This window comes from Somniosus microcephalus, chromosome 7 (genome assembly GCF_052327205.1).
Source record: "Somniosus microcephalus isolate GS21.2 chromosome 7, FLI_Smic_1.0, whole genome shotgun sequence".
NCBI classification, from domain to species: Eukaryota; Metazoa; Chordata; class Chondrichthyes; order Squaliformes; family Somniosidae; genus Somniosus; species Somniosus microcephalus.
Genome location: NC_140993.1, coordinates 171,057 through 198,168, shown reverse-complemented (window position 1 = coordinate 198,168; position 27,112 = coordinate 171,057). Strand labels below are relative to the sequence as shown.

Below are 27,112 nucleotides of genomic sequence, written 5' to 3'. Positions count from 1 at the left end.
GAGCATGTAAACCCTGCCTTAGCTAAGGAGACCAAAATATGCAAAGTGCTCCAGTTATGGTATAACCAAAGGCCTACAAAATTGCAGCACACATACGTATACTTTTACTGCGACCCCTTTGCAATAAATGCAAACATTCCTTTTACCATTCTAATTGTACCTGCATGTTAACTTTCTGTGATTCGTGTAAAAGGACACTCCAATCCATCTGAATAGGGACAGAGAAAAACCCATACTCATATATCAGAGACAGTCATGAATAGAGTAAAATCCTCAATCATATAACAGAAACTGACAGATACATAATACAACATAGCCACACATACCGGAAAACAACAGGTTCAAAATAAAGCCCATATTCACATACTAGACACTGACTGTTACAAAGAAAAACCCACACTCACACCCCAGAGACAGAGAAGTACAGAGTAAAACACACACACACGTGGCACAAACTGAATATTACAGACAAAAACCCACACTCACATCCCAGAGATATAAGCATTAGAAACAGGAGTAGGTCAAATGGCCCCTCAAGCATCACAGATATAGAATAAAGCCACACTCACACACCAGAGACTGTCAGGTACAGAATGACCACCCACATTTCCATGACAGAAACAGACAGGTAAAGATTAAAACCTGGCACTCGGAAACCAGAATCTGACAGATATAGAGTAAAGCCCACCCTCGCACACCAAAGACAAACAGATAGAGAGTAAAATGCGTAAACACATCTCAGAGTATTACAGATATAGATTAAAACCCACACACACATTCCTGAGTATGATAGATACAGAGTAAAACCCAAAAATACATCTCAGAGTATGACAGATACAGAGAAAAACACACATTCACATCCCAGAGTATGACGTATAGAGTGAACCCCCCACCGCACATCCCAGATTGTGACATTTACAGAGTAATACCCTGACACACATCCCAAAGTATAACATTGCAGAGTAAAACACACACTCACATCCCAGAGTATGACAGATACAGAGTAAACCCCCCACCACACAACTAAGATTGTGACATTTACAGAGTAATACCCTGACACACATCCCAAAGTATAACATTGCAGAGTAAAACACACACTCACATCCCAGAGTATGACAGATACAGAGTAAACCCCCCACCACACAACTAAGATTGTGACATTTACAGAGTAATACCCTGACACACATCCCAAAGTATAACATTGCAGAGTAAAACACACACTCACATCCCAGAGTATGACATATACAGAGTAAACACCCCACCATACACCACAGATAACGACATTTACAGGGAAAAACCTAACACACATCCCATAATATAACATTTACAGAGTAAAACCCACACTCAACTCACAGAGACAGACAGATACACGGTAAAACCCACACTCACACCAAAGACTGAGAGATAAATAGTAAGTCCCACATTCACATACCATAGACGAAGAGATAAAGAGTAAAACTGACACACACATTCCAGAAACTAGTAGGTATTAATTCAAATACTCACACATTCAACAGAGACTAAAAAGTACATATTCCAACCCACTCGTACATACAAGAAACAAAAATGTACAAAATAAAGCCCGTCCTAACAAACCAGACACTGAGAGGTACAAAGAAAAACACACACTCAGATATCAGAAACTGACAGAGACAGAATAATCTCACACTCACACACCTGTGACTGACTGATACAGAAGAAACCCACACTCAATTACCAGAAGCTGATAGGTACATAAAAAAACACAACATTGCATAGCAGAAAAAGAAGATAGTGAAAAAGACACTCACATAGTAGAGTTTGACAGATAAAGACAAAAACCCACACTCACAAACCAGAAACTTACAGATTCAGAGTAAACACTTTTTCAATAGCAGAAATTGACAGATAGAAAGGAAAACCCACTCTCATCTATCAGAAACTGACTGGTTCTGAATAAAAGCAGTACTAGCATACAAGAGATCAATGGGTACAGAATAGAACCCACGTTTACAAACCAAAGACAGACAGAAACAGAATAAAACCCATTCTCACAGAACAGTAATTGGAAGATGCAGAATAAAACCCACACTCACATATCAGAGACTGACTGGTAGAGTAAAACCTAAAATTCACATATCAGAAACTGACAGTTACAGTGAAAAACCCACACTCTCTCATCAGAAACTGACAGGTACAGAGTGAAACCCACATTCACCATCCAGAGACTGACAGGTGCAGGTTGAATCACACACTGACACAGAGTATCGGAGTGTGACAGACACAGAATGAGTCCCCCACACACATGCAATACCAGAAAATAATAGAGATACAATGAATCCCACACTGACACCGATTATTAAAGACTGACTGGTACAGAATGAATCTCACTCTCACACAAAGTCCAGAGATTGACAGAGAATGTACCTCACTGTCACATTTAGTACTAGACACTGACAAATACAGAATCAAATACACAATGACAAGAGTATCAGAGACATATATACAGAATGATTCTCACTCTCACACAAAGTACCAAAGACTGACAGACACATAATTAATACTGAATGCATCTCATTGTCACATACTGAACCAGAAACAGACAAATCCAGAATTAATCAAACTCTGACAAAGTGTATCAAAGTCTAAGAGATAATGATTGTATATAACAATCACATACGATACCAAAGATTAACAGACAGAAAATAAATCAATTTCTCCCATAGTGTATCAGAGACAGACAGTTATATAATGATTTCCAAATTCTTCTGCCGTGCCAGAGCTGACTGATATAGAATACAGCTCAGTCTCAAATACAGTATCAGAGACTGACAGATACAGAATGAATCTCACACTAACAGCATCAGAGTCAGACAGGTACAGAATGAATCCCACAATCATATACAGTACCAGAAAATGATAGAGACACAATGATCCCCACTCTGATACAGAGAATTAAAGACTGACTGATACAGAATGGATCTCACTTTCAAACATAATAAGAGAGACTGAGAGATACAGAATGTATCTCACTGTCACATGGAGTATCAGACACTGACTAACACAGAATCAATCCCACACTGACACAGATTATCAGGGACTGACAGGTATAGAATTAATCTCATGCTCTCATATGGTATCAGAGATTGACAGATATCTCACACTCACATAGAGCACCAGATAGTGACAGAGACAGAATTAATCTAACTCTCACATACAGTATCAGAGACTGACAGGTAAAGAATAAATCCCAAACTGACAGATATATAATAAATCTCAATCTCACATACAGTATATCAGATTGGCAGAGAGTGAGAATGAATCTCACACTGACACAGAGTATCAGACGGTGACAGACCCAGAATTAATACAGACTGGCACACAGTACAGGAAAATGATAGAGACACCATTAACCCCACATTAAAGGCTGATTGTTATAGAATGAATCTCCCTCTCATATACAGCACCAGAAAATGACAGATATATAATTACTCTAACAAGCACATACAGAACAGAGGCTGACAGAGAGAGAATGAATCTTACAGTAACACACAGCATCATAGGGCCTGGCAGATACAGAATGAGTCCACAATCACATGCAGTACAATTGATTTACAGATAGATTCAGTCCCACACTCTGATACAGTAGCAGATACTAGCAGAAATTGAATTAATTTCAAAATAACATCAAGTGCCAGAGTCTGACAGATGCAGGACAAATCCCACATTCATAAACCGAGTAAGTAGCAGATACATGCGGAATTCTTCGGTGAAAGACAGTACGAGAGACTGACAGATTCAGCACTAATACGACACTAACCTGCAGTCCCAGAGACTGACAAATACAGAATGAATCTCACACTCACACTCAGTACCAGAGACTGACATCTTAGACTTAGACTTGCACAACGTCCCAGTGAATGACAGAAACAGAATGAATCCCACACTACACTCAGTACCAGAGACTGACAGATCCAGAATTAATCTTAGACATGCACACCATCCCAGTGAATGACAGATACAGACTGAATCTCAAACTCGCACATCCCAGTGACAGACAGATACAGAATTAATATCACACACACGTACAGTACCAGAGAATGACAGATTCTGAATGAATCCCAACACTGACACACGGTACCAGAGTCTGACGGATACAGATGGAATCCCACACTGACACATGGTATCAGTGACGGACAGGAAACGAATGGATCCCACACTCACATACTGTAACAGAGATTCAGATTGAGAATGATTCCCACACTTACATAAATCACCAGAGACTGAATAACACAGAACTATTCCAATACACACACTCACAGTACTAGAGACTGTCAGATATTGAACTAAATTGGCGGAGACCACACCGCAAGACGTGAATATAGTGCACTGGTTGAAGGAAGTACATCTAAATTGTTGTCTCGTCCGGAAGAAGTGCTTGGGACCCTGGATAATGGCCTGGGAAATGGTGAATGGACAGATGCACTTGCAATGACCTTTCTGACTGCAGGGGTCGTGCTGGTGACAAAAGCTCAATCTGATTGGATACATAAAGAAGCCAATCAGAGAGATGCAGAACAATGGCATTTCACATCACTCTTCACCAGCCAATCACAACCATTGCCTTCACCCATCCCTCATTAGCATAGGACTGTGGGGGCTGCCTATTTATTCCGAGCGCGGAGCGGGTTTGTGTCATTTTGTTCCTGAATTCGAGTTTGAGAATGGTTGATGAAAAGAAAACAGTTGCCAAGAAGGGCGCCAAGAAAACGGTCACTAAACCGGCAGCGAAGGGCGGCAAGAAGCGCAGGAAGTCGAGGAAGGAGAGTTACTCCATCTACATCTACAAAGTGATGAAGCAGGTTCACCCCGACACCGGCATCTCCTCAAAGGCCATGGGGATCATGAACTCGTTTGTGAACGATATTTTCGAGCGCATCGCGGGTGAGGCTTCCCGCCTGGCCCATTACAACAAGCGGCGCACCATCAGCTCCCGGGAGATCCAGACCGCCGTGCGCCTGCTGCTGCCCGGGGAGCTGGCCAAGCACGCCGTGTCGGAAGGCACAAAGGCGGTGACCAAATACACCAGCTCCAAGTAAAACTGCACGCTGTGCTGAAAGAACAAACCCAAAACGCAACGGTTCTTTTAAGAGCCACCCACAATCTCTCTGAAAGAGCTACACAAACACATCTCCCTTTAGGCTCAATTTACTGTAATTATTTCCGTAACAAGTGTGTTTGGGAACGTTTAAAGTTCCAGCTGTAGATTTAGTTTTGTCTTTTCAGATAAGCAGTTTCGCTGACCGGATCGACCTTAGTGTCGCTGTTGTATTTCCCGTCCAGTAAACTACAAACACGGTCCCTGATCGCTCTTTCCCTTTACTCTCAGACCCGTTCACTTGCAGCGCCTTCCGACGAATTAAAAGCTTGTTTTCGAGAGGAGACTCTGATTTCATTCACCTCAATCTCTATAAAAACATTTTCATTTTTTCAATGCCAGTTGTGGTCAATCATTTTATTAACCCGAGAATTCCTGCATTGTAACAACCCTGAATGGGGGTTCTTAGAGACCAGAACGGGGTCAGTTTGATCACTCTGTCCATCTTCTCTTCTCACAGCAGGACACCCAGATCTAGTTTCACTCCTGCAGCAGCGCCTGTGCAAAGGATCGATCGATAATCTGAATCCTCACTTTTACAAAGATTGAGCAGGAATGTGTCCCGTTACAGAATCAATGGGGATTTAATCCCGCCCGTGAAGTTTCGATATTGAACCCGGAATTAATCCTGATTGTAACAGCCTAGAATTTGCACGGATGAGATGGAATAAGACACAAGGAATTATTTAGAACTCCTTGGCTATGAGTAAATTTATTCAGGAAAATATTGGCGGGCTTTTTTAAATTAAAAAATCGTTGGCGATCTGAATGTTGAGGCAGTTATTGCCGCCCTGTTTTGATTGGCGGGAAAAGCAGACTGTGATTGGTCACCGGAAAGCACCAATGAAATTCACCACAGAGCGACCAATCACAAGTACGCTCTCTGCATTCCTCCAGAAGGCATAAGAAGGGCAGATATGGGAGGAGATTTTCATTCTTTCTTTCAAGGAGTGAATTGTGGAAATGTCTGGAAGAGGAAAAACCGGCGGTAAAGCTCGGGCCAAGGCTAAGTCTCGCTCATCCAGGGCCGGACTACAGTTCCCTGTGGGTCGTGTTCACAGGCTCCTGCGAAAGGGCAACTACGCTGAGCGTGTGGGTGCCGGAGCCCCGGTCTACATGGCTGCTGTGCTCGAGTATCTGACCGCTGAAATCCTGGAACTGGCCGGCAACGCGGCCCGCGACAACAAGAAGACCCGCATCATCCCCAGACACCTGCAGCTGGCCATCCGCAATGATGAGGAGCTCAACAAGCTGCTTGGAAAGGTGACCATCGCTCAGGGCGGGGTGCTGCCTAATATCCAGGCCGTGCTGCTGCCCAAGAAAACCAGCACTGCCAGCTCCAAGAGCAAGTAAAGCGGACAAGATTCAATCTAATAACCCAAAGGCTCTTTTCAGAGCCACCCACTTTATCTGTGAAAGAGCTGGTTACTGTTCAAACATATTCGGCTCTAAACAGGACACTGTCGAGCATGTAGAAATCTAGATCTACAAACACTAGCGGGCTTGCTGTGAGCGAATATTCAGATCGGTGATTCAATATAGAGAAGGTCTGGCTTCAGAGTAAAACAAAACACACGGAACCTGAACGTGAGACCGGCACTCAATGAACATGTTATTGGGAGAGCCGAATATGAACGGATGTTTAGAACCGAGTAGAAATTGAGTGAGCGGTGGATGGGCTTACCGTTCGTTGTTGGGACAATAATTCCATAGGGAGAAATATATACATCCGGAACCATACAAACATTTCCCCTTTTATTTGGCAGAATCGAACCAGAATTGGAGCTCTGGTTAATTTAAAATATTTCCAATAGTAACTAAAGTTCCCGCCTGTCCCCGCATTAAGAGCTGGCTTTAAAGGTGAGAGTCAGACTTCAGACACCTCGTTCTCTCGAATCTATCCCAGTATGTGAAGTTGGATCAATTTACTATCAGAAATTACGTAGTTTCCGACTCACACTGGGCGAGTTCATTCAGTCTATTGGGCAGCTCACTCACATTTCAACCGAGATCATAAACGCACCTTCAGATATTCACTGCCCCCACTATAAATCCCCAGTTACATTAACACAAGACCTTCACGGTGTGTGCACAGACCAATTTGCCTTGCGCCGATCGCAGCTCTTTCCTTTGCTGATTTGGTGGCTCTTAAAAGAGCCGTTGTTGTATCTGGTGCTAAAGTCTGGAGCCGGGCAGTGAGTTTAGGCGCGCTCCCCGCGGATGCGGCGAGCCAGCTGGATATCTTTGGGCATGATGGTGACTCGCTTGGCGTGGATGGCGCACAGGTTGGTGTCCTCAAAGAGCCCCACCAGGTAAGCCTCGCTAGCCTCCTGCAGGGCCATGACGGCCGAGCTCTGGAAGCGCAGGTCGGTCTTGAAATCCTGAGCTATCTCCCGCACCAGGCGCTGGAAGGGCAGTTTGCGGATCAGCAGCTCGGTGGATTTCTGGTAGCGGCGGATCTCCCTCAGAGCCACAGTGCCGGGTCTGTAGCGATGGGGCTTCTTTACTCCGCCCGTAGCTGGAGCGCTCTTCCGGGCCGCTTTGGTCGCCAGCTGTTTGCGAGGAGCTTTGCCTCCGGTCGATTTGCGCGCTGTCTGCTTGGTCCTGGCCATTTTCTGAACCGATCTCAGCACAATCTGGAACACATAGACTGTTAATGCGGAATCTGCTGTGTGTCCGCCTTGTTATACTCAGTGGGGGACCGCCCCGAGCACTGATTGGCTGGAGACCGGCGCCCAGACACTTTCATCCCAATTCTGACCAGTCAATGAAACGCTGGACTCTCAGACCCCGATTGGCTGAGCTGGGATTAATCGCCCATTTCAAAACGCCCGCCAATTTTAGTGCAGGAAATAACCGTTTTGACACAAATCAATTTTATCCTGCACAAATTGAAAGGATCATTGCCGGAATCATTGAAGGTTTTAAATGTACCTTCCTGGGCTTGGTGCTTTAGGGCCCTTCTCCCTCTGGGCTGTTGATGCTGACAGGAGCGGGGAAAGGGACCCGCGCCAATCTCCCGCTCTTCCACTCGATTCCTCTCACCTCTCCTCTCCAGCCCATTCAGAATTTCCCTCCGCCCGTCCCATTGTGAGGTTAGCCGCCGCTTTCAGGGGAGAGGATCAGAAATCAGTCGCTTCTCTCTGTCCCCGTGGAGCCTGTGAGAAGGGCTTGGCCAAGAATCTGTCATTCGGGAACTGTGCAGTGAGAGATCTGATACTCGGCACATTTTAGATTGCTGAATGGAGATTTATTGCCGCCGGTTTCAGTTAAGAGGCTGACAAATTAAACCTGTTCATAAAACATCTCAAGGAATGTGTGACGGTGAACGCAGAATAACAGAACGAAGACCCGACCAGCCTGCTAATTATTACAATTATAATCATTACAGTACAAGACAATGAACAAATGTATAGATGTGATGTGGCTTTTCACTGAGGAGAGAATGTGCCGTCTGGGCAAATAAACCTCTCTCGAACCTTGGTGCAACCGAAAGCTAAATTCGGAAATTCCAAAATCCACAACGCAGCGCAATCCGTTTCTAATATTTCTGGCTACAATCTATTTCTGACCACAATCTAACCCCGCTCCCGTCGCAAGGTCACTGCTCTCTCTGTGAGGCGTTGGGTGGCTCTTAAAAGAGCCTTTGTGTTGTGTTTGGTAAAAAGAGTCGAGTTGTTCAGCCGCCGAATCCATAGAGAGTGCGGCCCTGCCTTTTCAGAGCGTACACCACATCCATGGCAGTGACCGTCTTGCGCTTGGCGTGCTCAGTGTAGGTGACCGCATCCCTGATCACATTCTCCAGAAAAACCTTCAGCACCCCGCGGGTCTCCTCGTAGATCAGACCCGAGATCCGCTTGACACCGCCACGGCGAGCCAGACGGCGGATGGCTGGTTTGGTGATGCCCTGGATGTTGTCACGGAGCACTTTACGGTGTCGCTTGGCTCCGCCTTTGCCAAGTCCTTTGCCTCCTTTACCACGTCCAGTCATGATGATTCTTCAGTCAAATTTCTGCTGAATGAAAAACGAAAGGCTTCTGGCTGCTCTTATATACAGCCGACTCCGACCTGACTGAGATAGCGCAGAGTGAGAGAGGCGGGGAGGGGAGGATACAGAGTGAGAGATTGAACAGAGAGAGCTGGAGGGGAGGAGACAATTTCAAGAGTGACAGACAGAGCAGAGAGCGGCCTCTGATCTTCCAGCTCCACCTCCAGCTTTCTGCAACCGCCAATTTCAAACCGTTTATCGACAGTAGAACGGAAACCCAGCGCTCCGCACAAACCCTTACAGAGTCGGACTTTATATTCAAGGGTTTCCTGAAACCAGAAGCTTTTTAAATAAGGTCCTGTTACAATTAACTACCAGTAATATTCCCGCCTATATACAGTCCCTTCGATCACAAGTCATCCCGTCTCCTTCCATGTCAATCTCTGACCTTATTCCATCTCCCCTCACAGGCGGGTTCAGCAGTTTACAAACACTTTATTCCAGGTGATTTGGAGAATCTCAGGTGTTGGGGTTTGAGTTGTGACGTGGGGTATCTCCGCCAGTGTCACCGTCTCACCCTGAACCTGTGAACCCCTGAAAATGACCATAACCTGAGACTGGAGCCGAACACCCCACCCCCAGTTAGAGTGAGGCCCGGCCCGGACATCCCATTCTCTGTGTTTTATTGCAGACACTGGAGCAGGGGTGGGTGCAGCGAATGTCTGCGAGTCACCAGGGAGCCGCGGTTCATTTGAAATGATTTCAATCGGGAATCTGAGCCCGGCCCCGCGACATGGATCATCTGTGTTAGATCAGTGTGTTAATGGAGACACGGAATGCAGGAGTTGATTTAACAAGTGTTTATTGAACAAAGTCTGGTGGTGAACTAACTACACAAGACGCTATACAGGCTTATATACCCGAGTGGTTACTACTGGTACTACAGTATACAGGGGCTTCAAAAACATAGTTCCTCTTAAAGGTACATACACTACAATTCCTCCCCTTTTTGATAAATAGTACATAACATTTTAAGTAATCATTAAATAACATTTTTACAAGAACAGTAATATACACATTTGCTGAAGTTAATCAATTACAAATTCAGTCTCTCTGGAGGCTTCCTGACTCGGTCCGGATAACGCCTCGGTGGTGTAGTAGGTTCTTTTGGCAAGGTCGATTTGGCTTCAATGCCAGTGTCGGGTTCATCTGGTTCCAGTATCACCGGATCGGAGGTAGATACTATGGGTATCTCTGCTTAATCACTAGGCATATAGAGTTGTGGTGTAGGTTGTCCTTTTTCGGATGACTCTATGATCTGGTCAGCATGGCGCCTTATTATGCTTTCTCCAATGTCCACGGTATACATCAGCGGTCCTCGTCGTGTGCAAATAGTTCCAGGCTGCCATTTCTCGGTACGGTAGTCCCGGGCCAAAACTGGTTGACCTAACTGGAAGGTTCTAGTTGGCCGTTCATTCATGCTTTGAAATTGCCGGTTCTCTACGTCCCTTCTGACGTTTGGCTTGACCAAATCCAGCCGGCATCTTTGGCTTCTATTGAAAAACATCATGGCAGGGGTTTGGTTTGTAACCACATGTGTTGCATTCCTGTATGCAAACAAGAATTTATCTACCTTATGTTGTAGATTTATGTCTTCATTACCCATGGCCTTTATGGCCTTCTTGAAGGCCTGGACAAACCTTTCAGCCAATCCACTGGTGGCGGGATGGTATGAGGCGGACGTGTAGTGCTTAACCCCATTGTTTTTTAAGAACTTCCTGAATTCTTCGGATACAAATTGCAGTCCATTATCAGAACAGATCTGTTCAGGCAGCCCATTCCTGGCGAATATGGTCCTTAATACTGTGATGGTTTTTTCCGTGGTGGTGGAGGACATCTTTATTACCTCCGGCCACTTGGAGTGTGCATCCACTGCGATTAAGAACATTGAGTCCATAAATGGACCAGCAAAGTCGATATGTACCCTTTGCCATGGAGATGAGGGCCACTCCCATGGATGTAGAGGGGCTTGTGGTGGGGCATTTTGGACCTTCTCACATCCTAGACAGCTCTTGGTCATTTCTTCGATGTCTCCATCGATACCTGGCCACCACACAAACGCTCTGGCTAAGTTCTTCATTTTCACTCCACCCAGATGCCCCTCGTGTAGCTCCTTTAGCACTCTATCCTTGAGTTTGGGTGGGATCACCACTCTGGATCCACACATCAAGTTTCCTCGGCACACTGACAGCTGTTCCCTTCTTTGCGAGAATGCTGGCAACAGTGGTTCGCCATGTGCTGGCCATCCCTTCACGGTTAAATCGTAGACTCGTGAGAGAGTCGGGACATTTCGCGTTTCCTTTTCAATGGTAGAATTTGTCACCAGTAGACATTCCACTATGGTCGAGTGGAACATCTCCACTGGGTCCACTGTAGGTGCCTCTTCCACCGTTGGCAACGGTAGACGTGATAACCTTTCAACATTCCCATGCTGTTTTGTCCCTTTGTATTCTATGTCATATTGGTGTGCTCCTAGGAAAAGGGACCACCTCTGTAGCCTTTGCGCTGTCATAATGGGAACGCACTTTTTAGGGTTGAATATGGAGATGAGGGGTTGATGGTCAGTCAACAAGGTAAACTTTTGTCCGTGTAGGTAATGGTTGAATTTCTTCACCCCCCACACCAGGCTGAGTGCCTCCCTGTCGATCTGGGCATAGTTACGCTCAGCTGAGTTCAATGAGCGTGACGCAAAAGCTATCGGCCGCTCCGAGCCATCAGGGAATCTATGCAATAAGGGGATGCATCGCATGCCAGTCAGATTGGCAGTGATGGGTTGTAATGAGCCAACACTTCCCTGGACGTGATCAAGCTTTTGCATTTATGGAAGGCACGTTTACAGTCTTCGCTCCATTTCCAAACTACTCCCGTTTGTAGCAGTGCGTTAAGAGGGTGCAGAACCATCGACAAGTTCGGTAAAAATTTATGATAGTAATTTACTAATCCCAGGAACAACCTTAATTGTGAGACATTTTCAGGCGCTGGGGCCTTTACGACCGCTTCAATTTTTACAGGTGACTTATGCAACCCTTCTTCGTTAATGACATGGCCACAATATGATATTTGTTTCAGCAAAAATTCGCACGGGGCGATTTGCTCGTAGGCCCCGTTCTCTCAGCCTTGTGAGCACCTGCTCCAAGTTGGCAAGGTGCTCGTTGTCGTTTTCTCCTGTTCCAAGGATGTCGTTTAGGTAGCATTGAGTTCCCGGAATCCCTTGCAGCACTTGCTCCATAGCTCTTTGCCAGATAGCCGGAGCTGATGCCACTCTGAAAACCAGTTGATTGTACTGGTACAGGCCTTTGTGTGTGTTTATCGTGAGATACTTTTTAGAGGCCTCCTCACCCTCCATCTGTAGATATGGCTGTGCTAAGTCAATTTTGTTGAAACGTTTCCCTCCGGATAATGAGGTGAAAATATCTTCTATCCTCGGAAGAGGATACTGTACCATGTGAAGAACCATGTTTACAGTCACCTTGAAGTCCCCACAGATGCGAATTTTTCTCTGTTCTTCAGATTTATCTTTATTCAACGTTTTCTTCATGACCGGGACAATAGGTGTTGCCCACTCGCTCCAATCTACCTTGGATAACACGCCTGCTTTTTCCAAATTCTCCAGCTCTGCCTCGACGGCTGTTCGAATTGCATATGGCACCGGCCTTGCCTTAAAAAACTTGGGAATTGCCGCATCTTCCACTTTTATTGAGGTGGTGGTGCCTTTCAGGGTTCCTAGTTCCTGTTGAAACACTTCTTTTGTGTTAGCCAAGATTTCTTTCAATTGTCCAGGTATGACGTCATCATCGTTTTTTTTCTTACTAGTCACCGTCAGTGCCTGAATGGAGTGCCAGTCTAAACGTATCTTTCTGATCCATTCACATCCCAACAACGGTGGACCACCATCTTGCAGAACGTATAAATACAACTTCTGTATTTCTTTGCCGTTGTATACAACAGGCACCCCTTTTTTCCCTCTGGGGTATACTTTCTGCCCCGTATATTTCTTCAAGATAATGGATGTGTCTTTCAAAGGTATATGGGGAAATAGCCGCTCATAATCCCATCGACTCATGACGGTCAGAGCTGATCCTGCATCTAGCTTCATTTTGACTGGGGACCCCGCTATCATGAGGGTAACCCAAATGGTCTGGTAATCTTCTTTGGCAATTACATTATGTAATTTGAGACAGCTTAGTCTCTTGCTTCCGGAGTCACTATCGCTCTTCTGGTCTTCGGAGCTACTGTCCGTCATCATTTGTACCTTTCTGTACTTTTCCTTATTGACCTTTTTACTGTCAGCGGATTTCTTTCCAGGTCTGCATACACGTGCAATGTGTCCCATCTTTCCGCATTGCCTGCATGCTTTGTCCTTGAACCAGCAGTCTTTCTGGTCATGGGTGCATCTGCCGCAGCGATAACATCTCTCGAAACCCCGTGTCATTTCATGGGTGCCGAAGTCTTGTGGCTTTTGCTGTGTCTCTGCAGCTCCTCTTGCTGCTGCTTCATATGATACAGCCACACTGAAAGCCTTGTCCAGTGTCAAAACTTTCTCAGAAAGTAGTCTTTTCTGTGTTCCTTCACTTAGGAGACCACAGACGAATTTGTCTCGTAGAGAATCTGCCAGTCCTGCCCCGAATTGGCAGTGCTTTGACAGCTTTCGTAATTCGGTGAGGTAATCAGCATTACTTTCATTCTTGTGCTGATTCCTCCTGAAGAATTTGAATCGTTCCGCTATCAGCAGCAGTGTTGGGTTTAAGTGCTCCTGTAAGATATCAACAATCTCCTTAAAATTCTTGTCCATCGGTTTGGCTGGAGTAATCAAGTTTTGTAACAGCCCGTATGTCCTTGCGCCCATCAGATTTAGAAGTACCGATGCCTTTTTATCATCCGCTTCTTCATTCGCCTTGCAATATACCTCCACTCTTTCCACATATGTGGTCCAATATTCTATATCAGTATCGAAAGCAGTAATATTGCCAGTCTTCAGCATCTGGAAAATCTAAAATGGCGCTTCCCGCGCTTTTCCTCCATCCCCGATGGATCAAAATGGCACCTCCCACGCGTTTCTGCGGCTGCTGCCACCGCTGTTCTCCGCGGTTCCCGTTGCGACCTGCAGCTTTTCGCGGTATTTCTATTAAAAAAAAAATTATATATATCTCTTCAATAGTTTCTCCGTTACTTGGAGAACCATTCCCGTCATGGAGCGGACTCTCTGGGACTTTCCCATCCCTCTGCTCGGCCTGAACGCCGACCTGCTTTGCAGCACCGGCCGCGCCCTGAGTGCTCCACCCTCTCTCTCTCCTTCCTCCTGCTTCCCAACTCGCTGCCCGGCCCCGTTGCAGAGCCACCCGATCGAGCTCTAGCCCGCCGCAGCCCAGGAAGGATCAGTGCACTACCTGCCACCAGCCTGTTTAGCTGGTGAAACCACAGCTTCCCTTTCTTTTTTCTTGCCTCTGGCTTCGACCTTTGTCTGAGGAATCGATCTCCTTGAGGTGCTGCCGAATTGCAGGTAAGTTCGTTTCTAACTCATCGCCACTGTTAGATCCGTGTGTTAATGGAGACACGGAATGCAGGAGTTGATTTAGCAAGTGTTTACTGAACAAAGTCTGGAGGTGAACTAACTACACAAGACGCTATACAGGCTTATATACACGAGTGGTTACTACTGGTACTGCAGTATACAGGGGCTTCAAAAACATAGTTCCTCTTAAAGGTACATACACTACAATCTGATTCCGTGATCAGCTCTTTTTGGAAAGACGTGGGTGGCTCTGAGAAGAGCCTTTGGGTTCAGATGTTTACAAGTTGTCCTTTTTATTTTCTTTTGGGCGCTGCTTTCTGAGGCTTTGCTGATTTGGGCTTGGCCTTGGGTTTTTCCACCTTCTTGGCCGCCTTCACCATTCCGCCTCTAGCCTTCTTGTGGCTCTTCGGCTTCTTCGCCGCCGCCTTCTTCCCAGCCGCCGCTTTCGCTGTCTTTTTTGACGTTGCTGCTTTCATGGTGATCGTTTTCTTGGCTGCTGGTTTCTTAGCTGGAGATTTCTTGGCTGCTGGTTTCTTGGCTGGAGATTTCTTGGCTGCTGGTTTCTTGGCTGGAGATTTCTTGGCTGCTGGTTTCTTGGCTGCAGATTTCTTGGCTGCTGGTTTCTTGGCTGCAGATTTCTTGGCTGCTGGTTTCTTCACCTTCTTTCCCTCTTTCCGCTGGGATTCCTTCTTAGCGAGCCTGAAGGAGCCCGCGGCGCCCGTGCCCTTGGTCTGCTCCAGGAAGCCGTTTTCCACTTTCCTCTTGATACTTAAATTGATCAGTGAACGCTGCCTCAGCACATCGACACCGTTGGCAGCCAGAGCCTTCTTTATCGCCGCCAGGGACATCCCCTTGCGATCGCTGCCACTCGCCACAACCTTGAGGATCTGTTCGCCCAACGTGGGACCGGCAGGCTTGGAGCGGGGAGCCGCCTTCTTCTTCTTGCTGGGAGCCTTGGTTTGAGCGGCGGCGGCAGAAGGAGCCGTTTCAGCGGCTGCGGTCTCAGTCATGTCCGGGACTCTGTAGAAAATCTCTCTGACAGTCAGAGCTGGGTCAGAAATGAGACGAGAGGCGGCGGCACAGAGCTACTTATAGGCAGCGAGCGGACGGGGCGGAGACATCCTGCTGTCAGCTCCCGGCCCCTCCAGCCCCTCTGTGTTTCTCTGTCCTTATTAACTCTCCGATTCCAATTAAACTCGGGCACTCCACATTCCCAGACTGGCCTCTTTCTGTCTGGAAGACTGGGATGTTTGCTGTCGAGAAAGTTTCATCAGAATTCAAGACAACAATTTCGATTTAAAGCCCTTTCATTGCTGCACTGTTCGCGCTCTCTCACCCAATCGCGGAAATGTTCGCTGTTTGTCGACTGAAATTTGAAATCAACTAAAACTTCACGTTTAATTCCCACTTCAGGGCTGAGCAGGGGAGCAGGGCGATCCTATGACAGGGAAATCTTTAAATTTTACACAAGAGGGTCTCTGAAATCCGGCGATGAGAGTGGACACACAAACACAGTGACACTAGTCTAACCCACCCGCCCCTTTAACACACTCGCTGACACAATGTTCACTCTGCTCATTCACAGCACAATCTGTTCCCAGATTTACAGTTCACAGGACAGGTTTTCCTCTCCGCTCGGCCTGTGCTGCCGATTCTCGGGGTTAGTTGCAGCTTCCCAGCTCAGTCAGTGTTAAACACTCTGAGGCCGGCGCTCCTCACAGTGTCTGTTCCCCAGATTCAGGGGCAGGAGCCAATCACAGCTCTGGCTGTGTTCACCCATATCTGGTTTGAAGGTATTATATTGTTCGCAGGCAGAAATATGTTTGATTTATATGAAAATTGAAATGATGATCTCACCGCCCCTCTAGCCTCTCTCTGTCTCTCTCCGAAATTGAGGAACAGAACAGAGCAACTGGTGTCCTGTGCATTCCATTCTCAACACCCAGAGACAGCAACCAGAGAGAGAGGCAGAGAGACTGTATCAGTCTTAATGTTCGCACTCTGAGCCAGGCGGTCCACGCACTCTCTCTTACCGAGATTTAGGGGCAGGAACGTGTCACAGTTTGGCTGTGTCGAGTCTGGCCTGCTTTTAGATCATAGTATTATTCACAGAAATAGTGAGACATTCTGTTCACCACACATACCCTGAACTCGGTTTCAATCGAGCGAAAACTGAGAGGTTCAGCATCGATCCAGATATAACAGGCAGGGCTGGGGGATAGAGGGACTGAGGATTGATCCTGTACACAAGGCACAGAGACAGACACAGGGGGTGACAGTCACACAGGCTCGGGAACTTGACTGGTATCTGTCGCCTACTCACCCAGCGGAGACAGGCAGAGACGGATTAAACTCCCCACTCACCAGCAGTTCAGTATCAGAGATTGACAGAGCCTGTTCCTCCCCATCCTTCCATACAGTATTGGGGAAACAAATCGCTCAAAGGGACAGGATTCGCGTCGCTCTCACACTCACCGGCAGCAACTGACGTGTGTCCAGTGTCGCTTCCTCCTCTCCTAATATCTCCTTATCTGTTTCGGTGACAATGTTTCTTTGATAACGCTCCTGTCAAGCTCATTGGGACGATTTATTCATTTAAATGTGCTTTATAAATTCAAGTTGTTGTTGCTGTTGCTTCTTTTAATTTGCCTCAGGAGAGAGGTCTGAGCATGCGTGATAAACACTTGCCTTCTCCTCCCCCTCTCCAGCACAGTGTTTAAAGCGACAGGAAGGGCCCTGCGAGCTCCCCTCCCCCAGCTCTGCCAGCGGGGACCGTTTCCTCTGTGCTCGGCTAATGATCGCTGAACACATCAGGGAGCGGAGATATCACGGGCCTGAGTAACGGAGCAAACAGCAGCCTCCTCACAGCAGCTCGTCGCACTGGGGCTGTTCAGCGGCATTCGGGGCTGTTTGTACGAGACAGATTGAAGCAGGAAATATTTCCGGAACATGGAGTGAGTGGGGGAAGGGAGAGGCCATTCCCGGGCTGTGTTTGTACAGTGTAAGTTAACATAGAAAGTAAATCACCTCGCTCTTTCAAATTATTGCTGCTTTAGTTCACAAAGTGCATCTATTGCGGGCACCAGGTGAGAAGTGTGAAAGAACACATTTCAAAAATCGGTTATTTTGTTTCGATGCACTAAGTTCTCCAGAACCGTGTTGCTGGTGATTAGGAGATACATAGTCGCTCCTTCAGGTACATCAGGATCCGCGCTCTGTGGCATTCTGTTAACTACACAGGCCCTCAACTCGGTTTCCATAGAGTCATAGTCATAGATTCATAACGGCACAGAAGGAATCCGTTCGGCCCATCGAGTCCATGCCGACTCTCTGTAGAGCAATTCAGTCAGTCCCATTCCCCCGCTCTATCCCCGTAGCCCTGCAAGTGTATTTCCCTCAAGTGCCTATCCAGTCTCCCCTTGAACACATTTAGTGTCTCCGCTTCCACCACTTCCGTCGGCAGCGAGTTCCAGGTCCTCACCACTCGCTGCATTAAAAAAATGACCTCACAACCCCTCCCCCCCCCCCCATATCTCTTGCCCAAAACCTTAATTCTGTGTTCCCTGGTCCTTGTACCATCAAGTAGTGGGAACAGCCTTTCTCCATCTAGCCTATTCAAACCCGTCATAATCTTGTACACCTCCATCAAATCACCCCTCAACCTCCTTTGCTCTAATAAAAACAAATCCAGCTTCTCCAACCTTTCCTTGTAGCTAAGACCCCCCCCCCCCCCCGCCTCCCCAGAACTATTCTGGTCAATCTCCTCTGCACCCTCTCAAGGGCCTTCACATCCTTCCTAAAGTGTGGTGACCAGAACTGGACGCAATACTCCAGTTGTGGCCTAAACAGTGCTTTATAAAGTTTCAGCATAGCATCTCTACTTTTGTACTCAATACCTCTATTTATGAAACCCAAGATCCCATATACTTTCCTAACCACTCTCTTAATATGTCCTGCCACCTTCAGGGACCTATGTACATTAACTCCCAGGTTCTTCTGTCCCTGCACACTCTTTAAAACTGTGTCATTAAGTGTATATTTCCTCTCCCTGTTCCTTCTGCCAAAATGCATCATCTCACACGTCTCTGTATTAAGTTCTAGCTGCCACTTGTCTGTCAATTCTGCTAGCCTTTCTGTGTCCTGTTGCAGTTGATTGGTATCATGCTCACTGCCTGCCTCACCCCCAAGTTTGGTGTCATCTGCAAATTTAGAAATGCAACTTTGTATTCCAATATCCAGGTTATTTATATGGATCAAAAAAGCAGTGGCCACAGCACTGACCCTTGGGGAACACTACTGTCTACCATCCTCCAGTCTGAAAAACAGACATTTACCACAACTCGCTGTTTTCTGTCCTTAGACTGAAAACAATTCTTTGTACAGCCCAGGTACCTGTGGTTATAGTCCAGGAAGCCATCCAGAAATTCATAGGTAGTCGCATGCGAATGGGAGATATAAACCTGGCGTGTGGCATTGAGGTGGTTCCATTCATGGTCTAGTGCTGGATTTGTGTTGTGTCTGGATGCTGATAACATACCATAGAACAGTCCTACACACCTGGTTTGGAGAATCTGAGACCGGCTGTATTGAGGTGGTTCCATTCATGGTCCAGTGCTGGGTTTGTGTTGTGTCTGGATGCTGATAACTTACCATAGAACAGTCCTACACACCTGTCGTGGAGAATCTGAGACCGACTGTATTGAGGTGTTTCCATTCATGGTCCAGTGCTGGGTTTGTGTTGTGTCTGGATGCTGATAACTTACAATAGAACAGTCCTACACACCTGTCGTGGAGAATCTGAGACCGGCTGTATTGAGGTGTTTCCATTCATGGTCCAGTGCTGGGTTTGTGTTGTGTCTGGATGCTGATAACTTACCATAGAACAGTCCTACACACCTGGTGTGGAGAATCTGATACCCGCTGTATTGAGGTGGTTCCATTCATGGTCCAGTGATGGGTTTGTGTTGTGTGTGGATGCTGATAACTTACTATAGAACAGTCCTACACACCTGTCATGGAGAATCTGAGACCCAATGTATTGCAGTGAGGTCAGACAAAGACAATGTTTGTATCGTGGTTTCCTCTCTCCAGATACTTTACTTTATTAGAAAAAACACATTAATTATAACTTTATTTTTATATTCTACCCTCAACTGTCCATATTGTATTACCAATATTTTTCTCATATTATTATTCTCGAAGCAAAATACTTCACTGAGCCAGAATAAAAAGTGATCTCTCCTCCATGCGGAATACAAGGAGCAGCGCAGGCAGCTCCTTCTCACACACAGTAAGTATATTATCACTCACAGAATGACAGATTGAGAAAGAATCACAATCACTTACTGTAACTGAGATTGACTGACAGATACAGATGAAAACCCCACTCACATACCAGAGATAGACAGGTACAGATTAAAATCTACACTCCCATACTAGACACAGATAGAAAGACAGAAACTGACGCTCACATACCAGTTGCAGAGAGGTAGAGAGTGAAATCCACAGCCACTCACCAGAAACTGGCAGGTACAGATAAAACCCAACATGCATCCCAGAGACTGACAGGTACAGACCAAAAACAGGCTTCCATAACAGAAACTGGCAGCTACTGGTTTAAACACTTACTCATAATAGAAACTGTCTGCACTAGATCAAAAACCCTCACTCACATACCAGAGATAGGCAGGTACAGAGTAAAATCCACACTCACATACCAGAAACTGACAGGTACAGAGAAACACCCACACTCACATACCAGTACCTGAGCGTTACAGCAGAAAAGCCACACTCATGTGTCAGAAATTGACAAGTAGAGTAAAACGCACACTGACTGACGTAGATTAAATGAACTGTCACATAACAGAGAATTACAAATCGAGGGTATAACCCATGCACACATTCCAGAGCTTGAGAAGTACAGAGTAAAGCCTCTCTTCCACACCAGAAAATAACAGGTACAAAATATAAACCACACTTCCATACCAGAGGTGGACATGTAGACTGAAACACAGACTCTCACATCAAGACACTGACAGATACAAAGAAAAATATTCACTCACTTACTAGAAAACAACAGGTACAGAATAAATCACAAACTCACATTCCAGATACAGACAGGTACAGCGTTAAACCCGCACTCAAATAGCAGTAAATAGCAGTTGCAGAGTAAAGCCACAAACAAATGTGCTGTACCTTTCTGTGATTCTTTAAAAGGACAATATCCCGAATGAATAATTCGACTAAATTAATGCTGTGGTTTCCTCTTACAAGAGCCGTTGCTTTGCTTTATGCTTTCTCAGTGCGTTGTGAAATTTATTTGCAATGGCCACCGGCATTGTCCCTTCCGACACGCCGTGTTTGGCCAGCTCCCCGGGCAGCACCAGACTCACGGCGGTCTGGATGTGTGGACACAATCCGTACACTCCAAACTATTAGAGGTTGGTGCCATCTCCTGGCCGCCAGCCAGTAGTGCAACAAGATAACCATTCATCAGTAACTGTTTATATTGGAGAGAAATAAACTGAACACCTTGTTTATGTTCAGATTGAAATGATTGCAAAGTGTTTTACTCATCCTGACTAAAGCTCCAAAGACCCATTGCGTGCGATCTGTAAATACAGAAGATTACATTTTAAAATTAGAACGATGGGGGGACAGTGGTGATTGTAGCTGCTCTTTCGAGCGAGTTGATTGGTGTTCGAATTCGCGGCATCGCAACCAGGCTCCTGTTGATACAGTTTAGGTCACCCTATCGCAGTTTAATGCCTTCCAGCAAATGCCATTTCACTAAAATTTACAACAAAATAAATCATCGCCCATTTGCTTCTCCCATAAAAATGATTTTCAATTTATTTTTGTGGATTATTATTTTTAACCTATAAAGGATTTTAAAATAATAAACGGAGTGAGGGCTCAATCCAAGCGATATAATTATTCACAGTGGCCATTTTTAATTGGAGGGAAAGTGCCTCAGCATAGTGCTGACGTTCTGATTAAAATGAGTGCTGTGTCTCTCACTTGACCCACTTAGGAGCCAAAAGAAGGATATAGTCCGTAAATATATAAATTAACATATATGAGCGATGGTGGTATAGTGGTGAGCATAGCTGCCTTCCAAGCAGTTGACCTGGGTTCGATTCCCGGCCATCGCAACCGAGGTACTTTTAATACCCCTCGCAGGTCAGAACTGACATGTGGAACGTTGCAGCAGGATTTTAAGAGAAAAAAATGTCCATTGCAACTGACAAAATACTTTGATCTTCCATGGAATCCCATGCGTCTCCCACAGAATTAAAAAGGAATTTTAAAACAACAGTGAAAATGGTGATCAAAAAAGACAGAAGATTTCTAGGTCACAAACAGTGCTATGGATACTGCAGGGGAAGGTCATGTGTTAGAGATTGACAGATACAGAACAAAACCAACACTCGCACGACAGAAACTGGCAGATACAGAGTAAAGCCCATACGCAATTACGAGTAATTGACAGGTACAGGGTGAAAACCTCTCTTCCATACCAGAAACTGACAGGTACAATGAAAAGCCACCCACAATTTAGCAGAAACTGGCAGGTAAAGAGTAAGACTCACACTCACATTTCAGAGATTGTTTCCCCTCACAGGAGAATCTAGAACTATGGGGCAAAGGCTCCGGAGAAATGGCCGGCCTTTTAAGACTCCGATAAGGAGGAATTTCTTCACTCAGAGGGTTGCGAATATTTGGAATTCGCTGCCCCAAGGAGCTGTGGATGCTCAGTCGTTGATTATGTTTAAGGCTGATATAGATTCTTGTACTGCAGAGGAATTAAGGGATATCGGGAAAGGACAGGAAATCCGAGTTGAGTTCGAAGGTCAGCCATGATCTTATTGAATATCAGAGCAGGCTCGAGAGGCAGTATGGCCACCCCTGCTCGAAATTCAAATGTTCTTAGAAAGTAAAACGAATACTCACATATCATAAATATGTCTGGTACAGATAAAACTATATTAATATACCAGAGAACGACGGGTATAGAGTAGAACCCACATTCATATACCAAAGATTGACAGACACAGTGTAAAACATACACTCAGACACCAGGGATTGACAGTTAGAGTGAACCCCACATGCAATTAGCAGAAATTGATTCTGTTGATACGATACACTAAGTGCCCAAAAATCTCTATATCTCAGTCTTGAATATACCCACCGACTGAGCATCCACAGCCCTCTGGGGTAGAATTGAAAAGATTCATAACCCTCCGAGTGAATACATTTCTGCTCATCCCAGACCTATAAGTTGAACCAACACTACCATACACTTATACTCCAACCACTTGCAATAAGGGCAAATATAAAATTTAATTCCCAATTGATTGCTGTTAACTTTCTGTGATTCATGTACGAGGACACACAAATCCCTCTGAATACGAACATTTACTGGGGTTTCACCTTCTAAAAAATTCCGTATTTTCAATCATATAAAGTAAAACACACACACACATACCAGAGTCAGATTAATACAGAATAAAACCCACACTCAGCTACCAGAGACTGAACAACACATAGTAAAACCCGCACTCACACACCAGAGACTGTCAGGGACAGAGAGAAAGCCACACTCACATCGATGAAATTGAAAGGTACAGAATAAAGCCCACAGTCACATACCAGAGACATACAGATACAGAGTAAATATCACACTCACTTCCCAGAGATTTACTGATACAGTGTGAAATCCACACTTAAATACCAGAGACAGACAGATACAGAGTAAAACCCACACTCAATTCCCAGAGAGTATTTTTTGTGGGGGCTGCGCGACCCATTCAGATTAACATGCATGTGCAGTTGTTGCCATTAGAACATCGTAGGATCTGCTGCACAGGACCGGCAGCTTAAAGGGAACATTTGCTATAGAATAAAACCGACACTCAGATACCAGAGACTAACAGATACAGAGTGAAAGACACACTCACATACCAGACACTAACAGATACAGAGTAAAACCGACACTCACATAACAGAGACTAACAGATACAGAGTAAAACAGGGATGCGGTCACCTGCACTGAGCACGCCAAGCGCAAAACGGTCACTGCCATGCATGTGGTGTACGCTCTGAAACGGCAGGGCCGCACTCTATGGATTCGGCGGGAGAACAACTCGACTCTTTCAACCAAACACAACACAAAGGCTCTTTTAAGAGCCACTCACCACCTCACAGAGAGAGCAGTGACCTGGGAGCGGGGATAGATTGACGATTTACATTGTGATCGGTGAAGATCTATATTTAATTACAAGATCAAATTTAGGTGTGGAGGTGTTATAAATCAGCATACGCACGATGGGTCGAATGGCCTTCAGTCGTTGAATCGTAGACATTTACGGCATAGAAGGAGGTTAATCGACCCTTCATCTCTGCCGGCCGTAGCCTGATCGGTAGCGGCACTTCTGTAACTCAATTTCTGGTCTGGGATTTATGTGGGTGTTGATTTTACTCTATATCTGACACTTTCTGGGATCTGACTGAGAGTTACTGTGTATTTCTTAGGGTCTAGTATGTGAGTGTGTCTTTACTCTATAGCTCTCTGTCTCTGCGATGTATAGTATTATAGAATGTTACGGCACAGAAGGAGGCCATTCGGCCCATCGTGTCTGTCGGCCATAAACAATCTATAAAGCCAAATCTCACTTTACAGCTCTTGGTCCTTTGTCTTCCAGTTTACGGCACTTATGGTCATATCCAAGTTCTTTTATTAAATGTGATGAAGGTTTCTGTCTCTAACACCCTTTCAGGCAAAATAATTCCAGACCCCAACCACCCTGTGGGTGAAAATAAAATCTCATTTGACGGAATGTGTAAACCTCTTCAGGAACTCCCACTCCAGTGTGCGGGTCACACACTCGGTTTATCAGTAATTCGGATGATAATTAACATCGTCTTAATGAGGCCCATTTAATGAATGATAAAAGCGATTTGTAAAACGATCACATTTTTGTTGATTTAAGTGGGATAAAAAGAAATCTGATCATGCGCTAAAATACAACCCTCGCCTCCCCCTCAGTTGTCGAAGCCACTTCTAAAACAGAGGAGGACAACATCGAAATTCTAACCGTAGAGCTGAGCAAAGTAGTAGTGACCTCAGTGTACAAGCCACCTGGTACAGATTTCAGCTTCTCTAACCCTGTACCCAACCTGCACAATAAACCACAGATCATCATTGGAGACTTTAATAGCCACAGTACCCAATGGTGGTACAAGGAGACTAACAACGATGGAGAAGCAGTCGAAGAATGGATGGACACGAACCAGCTTAGTCTCATCCACGATCCTAAATTGCCAGCCTCCTTCCACAGTGCCCGCTGGAAATGTAGATATAATCCAGATCTTGCCATTGCCAGCAAAGACATCGCTGGCCTCTGCAAAAAGCTTGTCACAGACCCAATACCACAGACACAACACCGTACTATTGGCATCCAGGCAAATGCAGCAGTGTTACCAACCATCGTACCATTCAAAAGGCGCTTCAACTTCAAGAAGGCCGATTGGAACGGTTTCACACGAGCACTTGACCGCAAGGTTAAACGCATTAAACCACTACCTGAGCACTACAACCTCTTTGCAAAAGCTGTCCAAAAAACAGCTAGAAGGAAGATCCCCCGATGTTGCAGAGTACACTACATCCCTGGTCTCACCAAGGAGAATGCTGAACTCTACTGGGAGTATGTCTCAATGTTTGAATCTGACCCCTTCTCAGAGGAAACAATATCTACCGGCGGGAGGGTGATGTTAAGTATCTCTCAAGAACGTCAAAACACCTGGAACACCATGATAGAGACAACAGATCTTACAAAAAACAGCAAGAAGGCATGGTCTCTCATACGCAAACTTGGTGGTGATCCCAAGAAAGCTGCCCAACATCCAAATGTGTCTGCTAACCAAGTTGCACACCAGTTGCTCCTGAATGGAAAAATCAACAAGAAACAACCAAGAGCACAACTAGATAGGAAGAAGTACAGCGATGATCCTGGCTTCACTAGACCATTCACCATGGAAGAGCTGGAAACTGGTACATCTAATCTAAAACACGGGAAAGCAATTGGTCTTGACAAAATAGCAATGGAGCAGATAAAGCATTTTGGACAGCAAGCAAAGAAGTGGCTCCTACAATTGTTCAACCACTGTCTGGCAACACACAAGCTACCTAATATCTGGCAGAAGGCACATGTAATAGCACTATTAAAGCCTGGAAAAGATCCCTCAGATCCTAAGAGTTTTCGGCCAATTTCACTGCTTTGCCACACCTATAAGCTGTTTGAACGCCTGATACTCAATAGGATAGCACCAACTGTAGATGAGAAGATCATTCCAGAGCAAGCAGGTTTCCGCCCCGGCAAATCAACAACAAGCCAACTGCTCAACCTCACACAACACATCGAAGATGGTTTTGAGCAAGGGATGGTAACAGGTGCTGTTTTTGTAGACCTGTCAGCAGCATACAATACAGTGAACCATAGACGTCTCCTCTGCAATCTTCTAGAGATGACAAAAGAGATTCACTTAACAGAGCTGTTAGAAAGCACGCTTCAGAATCGCCGGCTCTATGTTGAATTAAGTGGGAAGCGCAGCAGGTGGCGTATTCAGAAGAATGGTCTTCCTCAGGGAAGCGTGTTTGCACTGCTGCTGTACAACATCTACATGAATGAACAACCTATTGACGGTGTCACACGCCGTTTTATATAGGCTGATGACTTAGGTGTCACTGACCAAAGCACTGAATTTAACACCGTGGAGAAAGCGCTTTCTGAGGCCTTGGAGGGACTAAAATCCCACTATGAAGAAAACAACCTTCGCGCAAACCCATCAAAGACGCAAGTTTGTGCATTCCACCTCAGAAACCGTGAAGCCAAACGTCAGTTGAAAGTAACCTGGTGTGGAGCAACACTGACGCATAGCGAGCACCCTATCTACTTAGGAGTCACCCTTGACAGATGTCTCACCTTCAAGAACCACATCGAGAAGACAAAGGTGAAAGTAAGTGCACGAAACAACATCCTGAATAAGCTAACTAACACAAGATGGGGAGCAAGCCCGAAAACATTGCGAACCAGTGCACTTGCTCTTTGTTATTCCACTGCCGAATATGCCTGCCCTGCATGGGAAAGGTCTACTCATGCCAAGAAGATGGATGCCATTCTGAATGCAAGCTGCCAATTTATCACAGGTTGCTTAAAACCAACAAACACCAACAGCCTATATACCCTGGCGGGTATCGCTCCCCCTGATATTAGAAGAATGGTGGCCAGCAAGAAAGAGCGACTCCGTCAAACATCAGATGAGAGGCACCCTCTGCATTGTCATACACCTACACCCAGCCATCTAAAGTCCAGGAAGAGCTTCATGAACAGTGTTGTTCCATTACAATAAACCT

At 45.6% G+C, this 27,112-nt stretch overlaps 3 protein-coding genes and 1 non-coding gene across 4 annotated transcripts; 2 read left to right on the top strand and 2 right to left on the bottom strand.

Annotated features, from left to right (window-relative positions):
• The first annotated feature begins 6,100 nt into the window (after window positions 1–6,100).
• LOC147114422 (histone H2A type 2-C-like) lies at window positions 6,101–6,490 on the top strand. The gene has a single exon (XM_085992073.1). The coding sequence runs from the start codon at window positions 6,101–6,103 to the stop codon at window positions 6,488–6,490; it is 390 nt and encodes a 129-aa protein (XP_085848199.1).
• Window positions 6,491–7,317: 827 nt separating this feature from the next.
• Window positions 7,318–7,774, bottom strand: LOC147114421 (histone H3). The gene has a single exon (XM_085992072.1). It carries the CDS (start codon window positions 7,747–7,749, stop codon window positions 7,339–7,341), a length of 411 nt encoding a protein of 136 aa, XP_085848198.1. The 5' UTR covers window positions 7,750–7,774; the 3' UTR covers window positions 7,318–7,338.
• Window positions 7,775–14,493: 6,719 nt separating this feature from the next.
• On the bottom strand, window positions 14,494–15,707 carry LOC147114420 (histone H1-like). The gene has a single exon (XM_085993915.1). It carries the CDS (start codon window positions 15,705–15,707, stop codon window positions 14,991–14,993), a length of 717 nt encoding a protein of 238 aa, XP_085850041.1. The 3' UTR covers window positions 14,494–14,990.
• A 6,072-nt stretch (window positions 15,708–21,779) lies between these two features.
• Window positions 21,780–21,851, top strand: trnag-ucc (transfer RNA glycine (anticodon UCC)). The gene has a single exon. It is a non-coding gene; the product is annotated as a tRNA-Gly (tRNA).
• The last annotated feature ends 5,261 nt before the right edge of the window (window positions 21,852–27,112 follow it).

Excerpts from the sequence above, each read along its gene's own strand:
- LOC147114420 (XM_085993915.1), bottom strand. The coding sequence starts at position 15,707 with ATGACTGAGACCGCAGCCGCTGAAACGGCTCCTTCTGCCGCCGCCGCT.
- LOC147114421 (XM_085992072.1), bottom strand. The coding sequence starts at position 7,749 with ATGGCCAGGACCAAGCAGACAGCGCGCAAATCGACCGGAGGCAAAGCT.
- LOC147114422 (XM_085992073.1), top strand. The coding sequence starts at position 6,101 with ATGTCTGGAAGAGGAAAAACCGGCGGTAAAGCTCGGGCCAAGGCTAAG.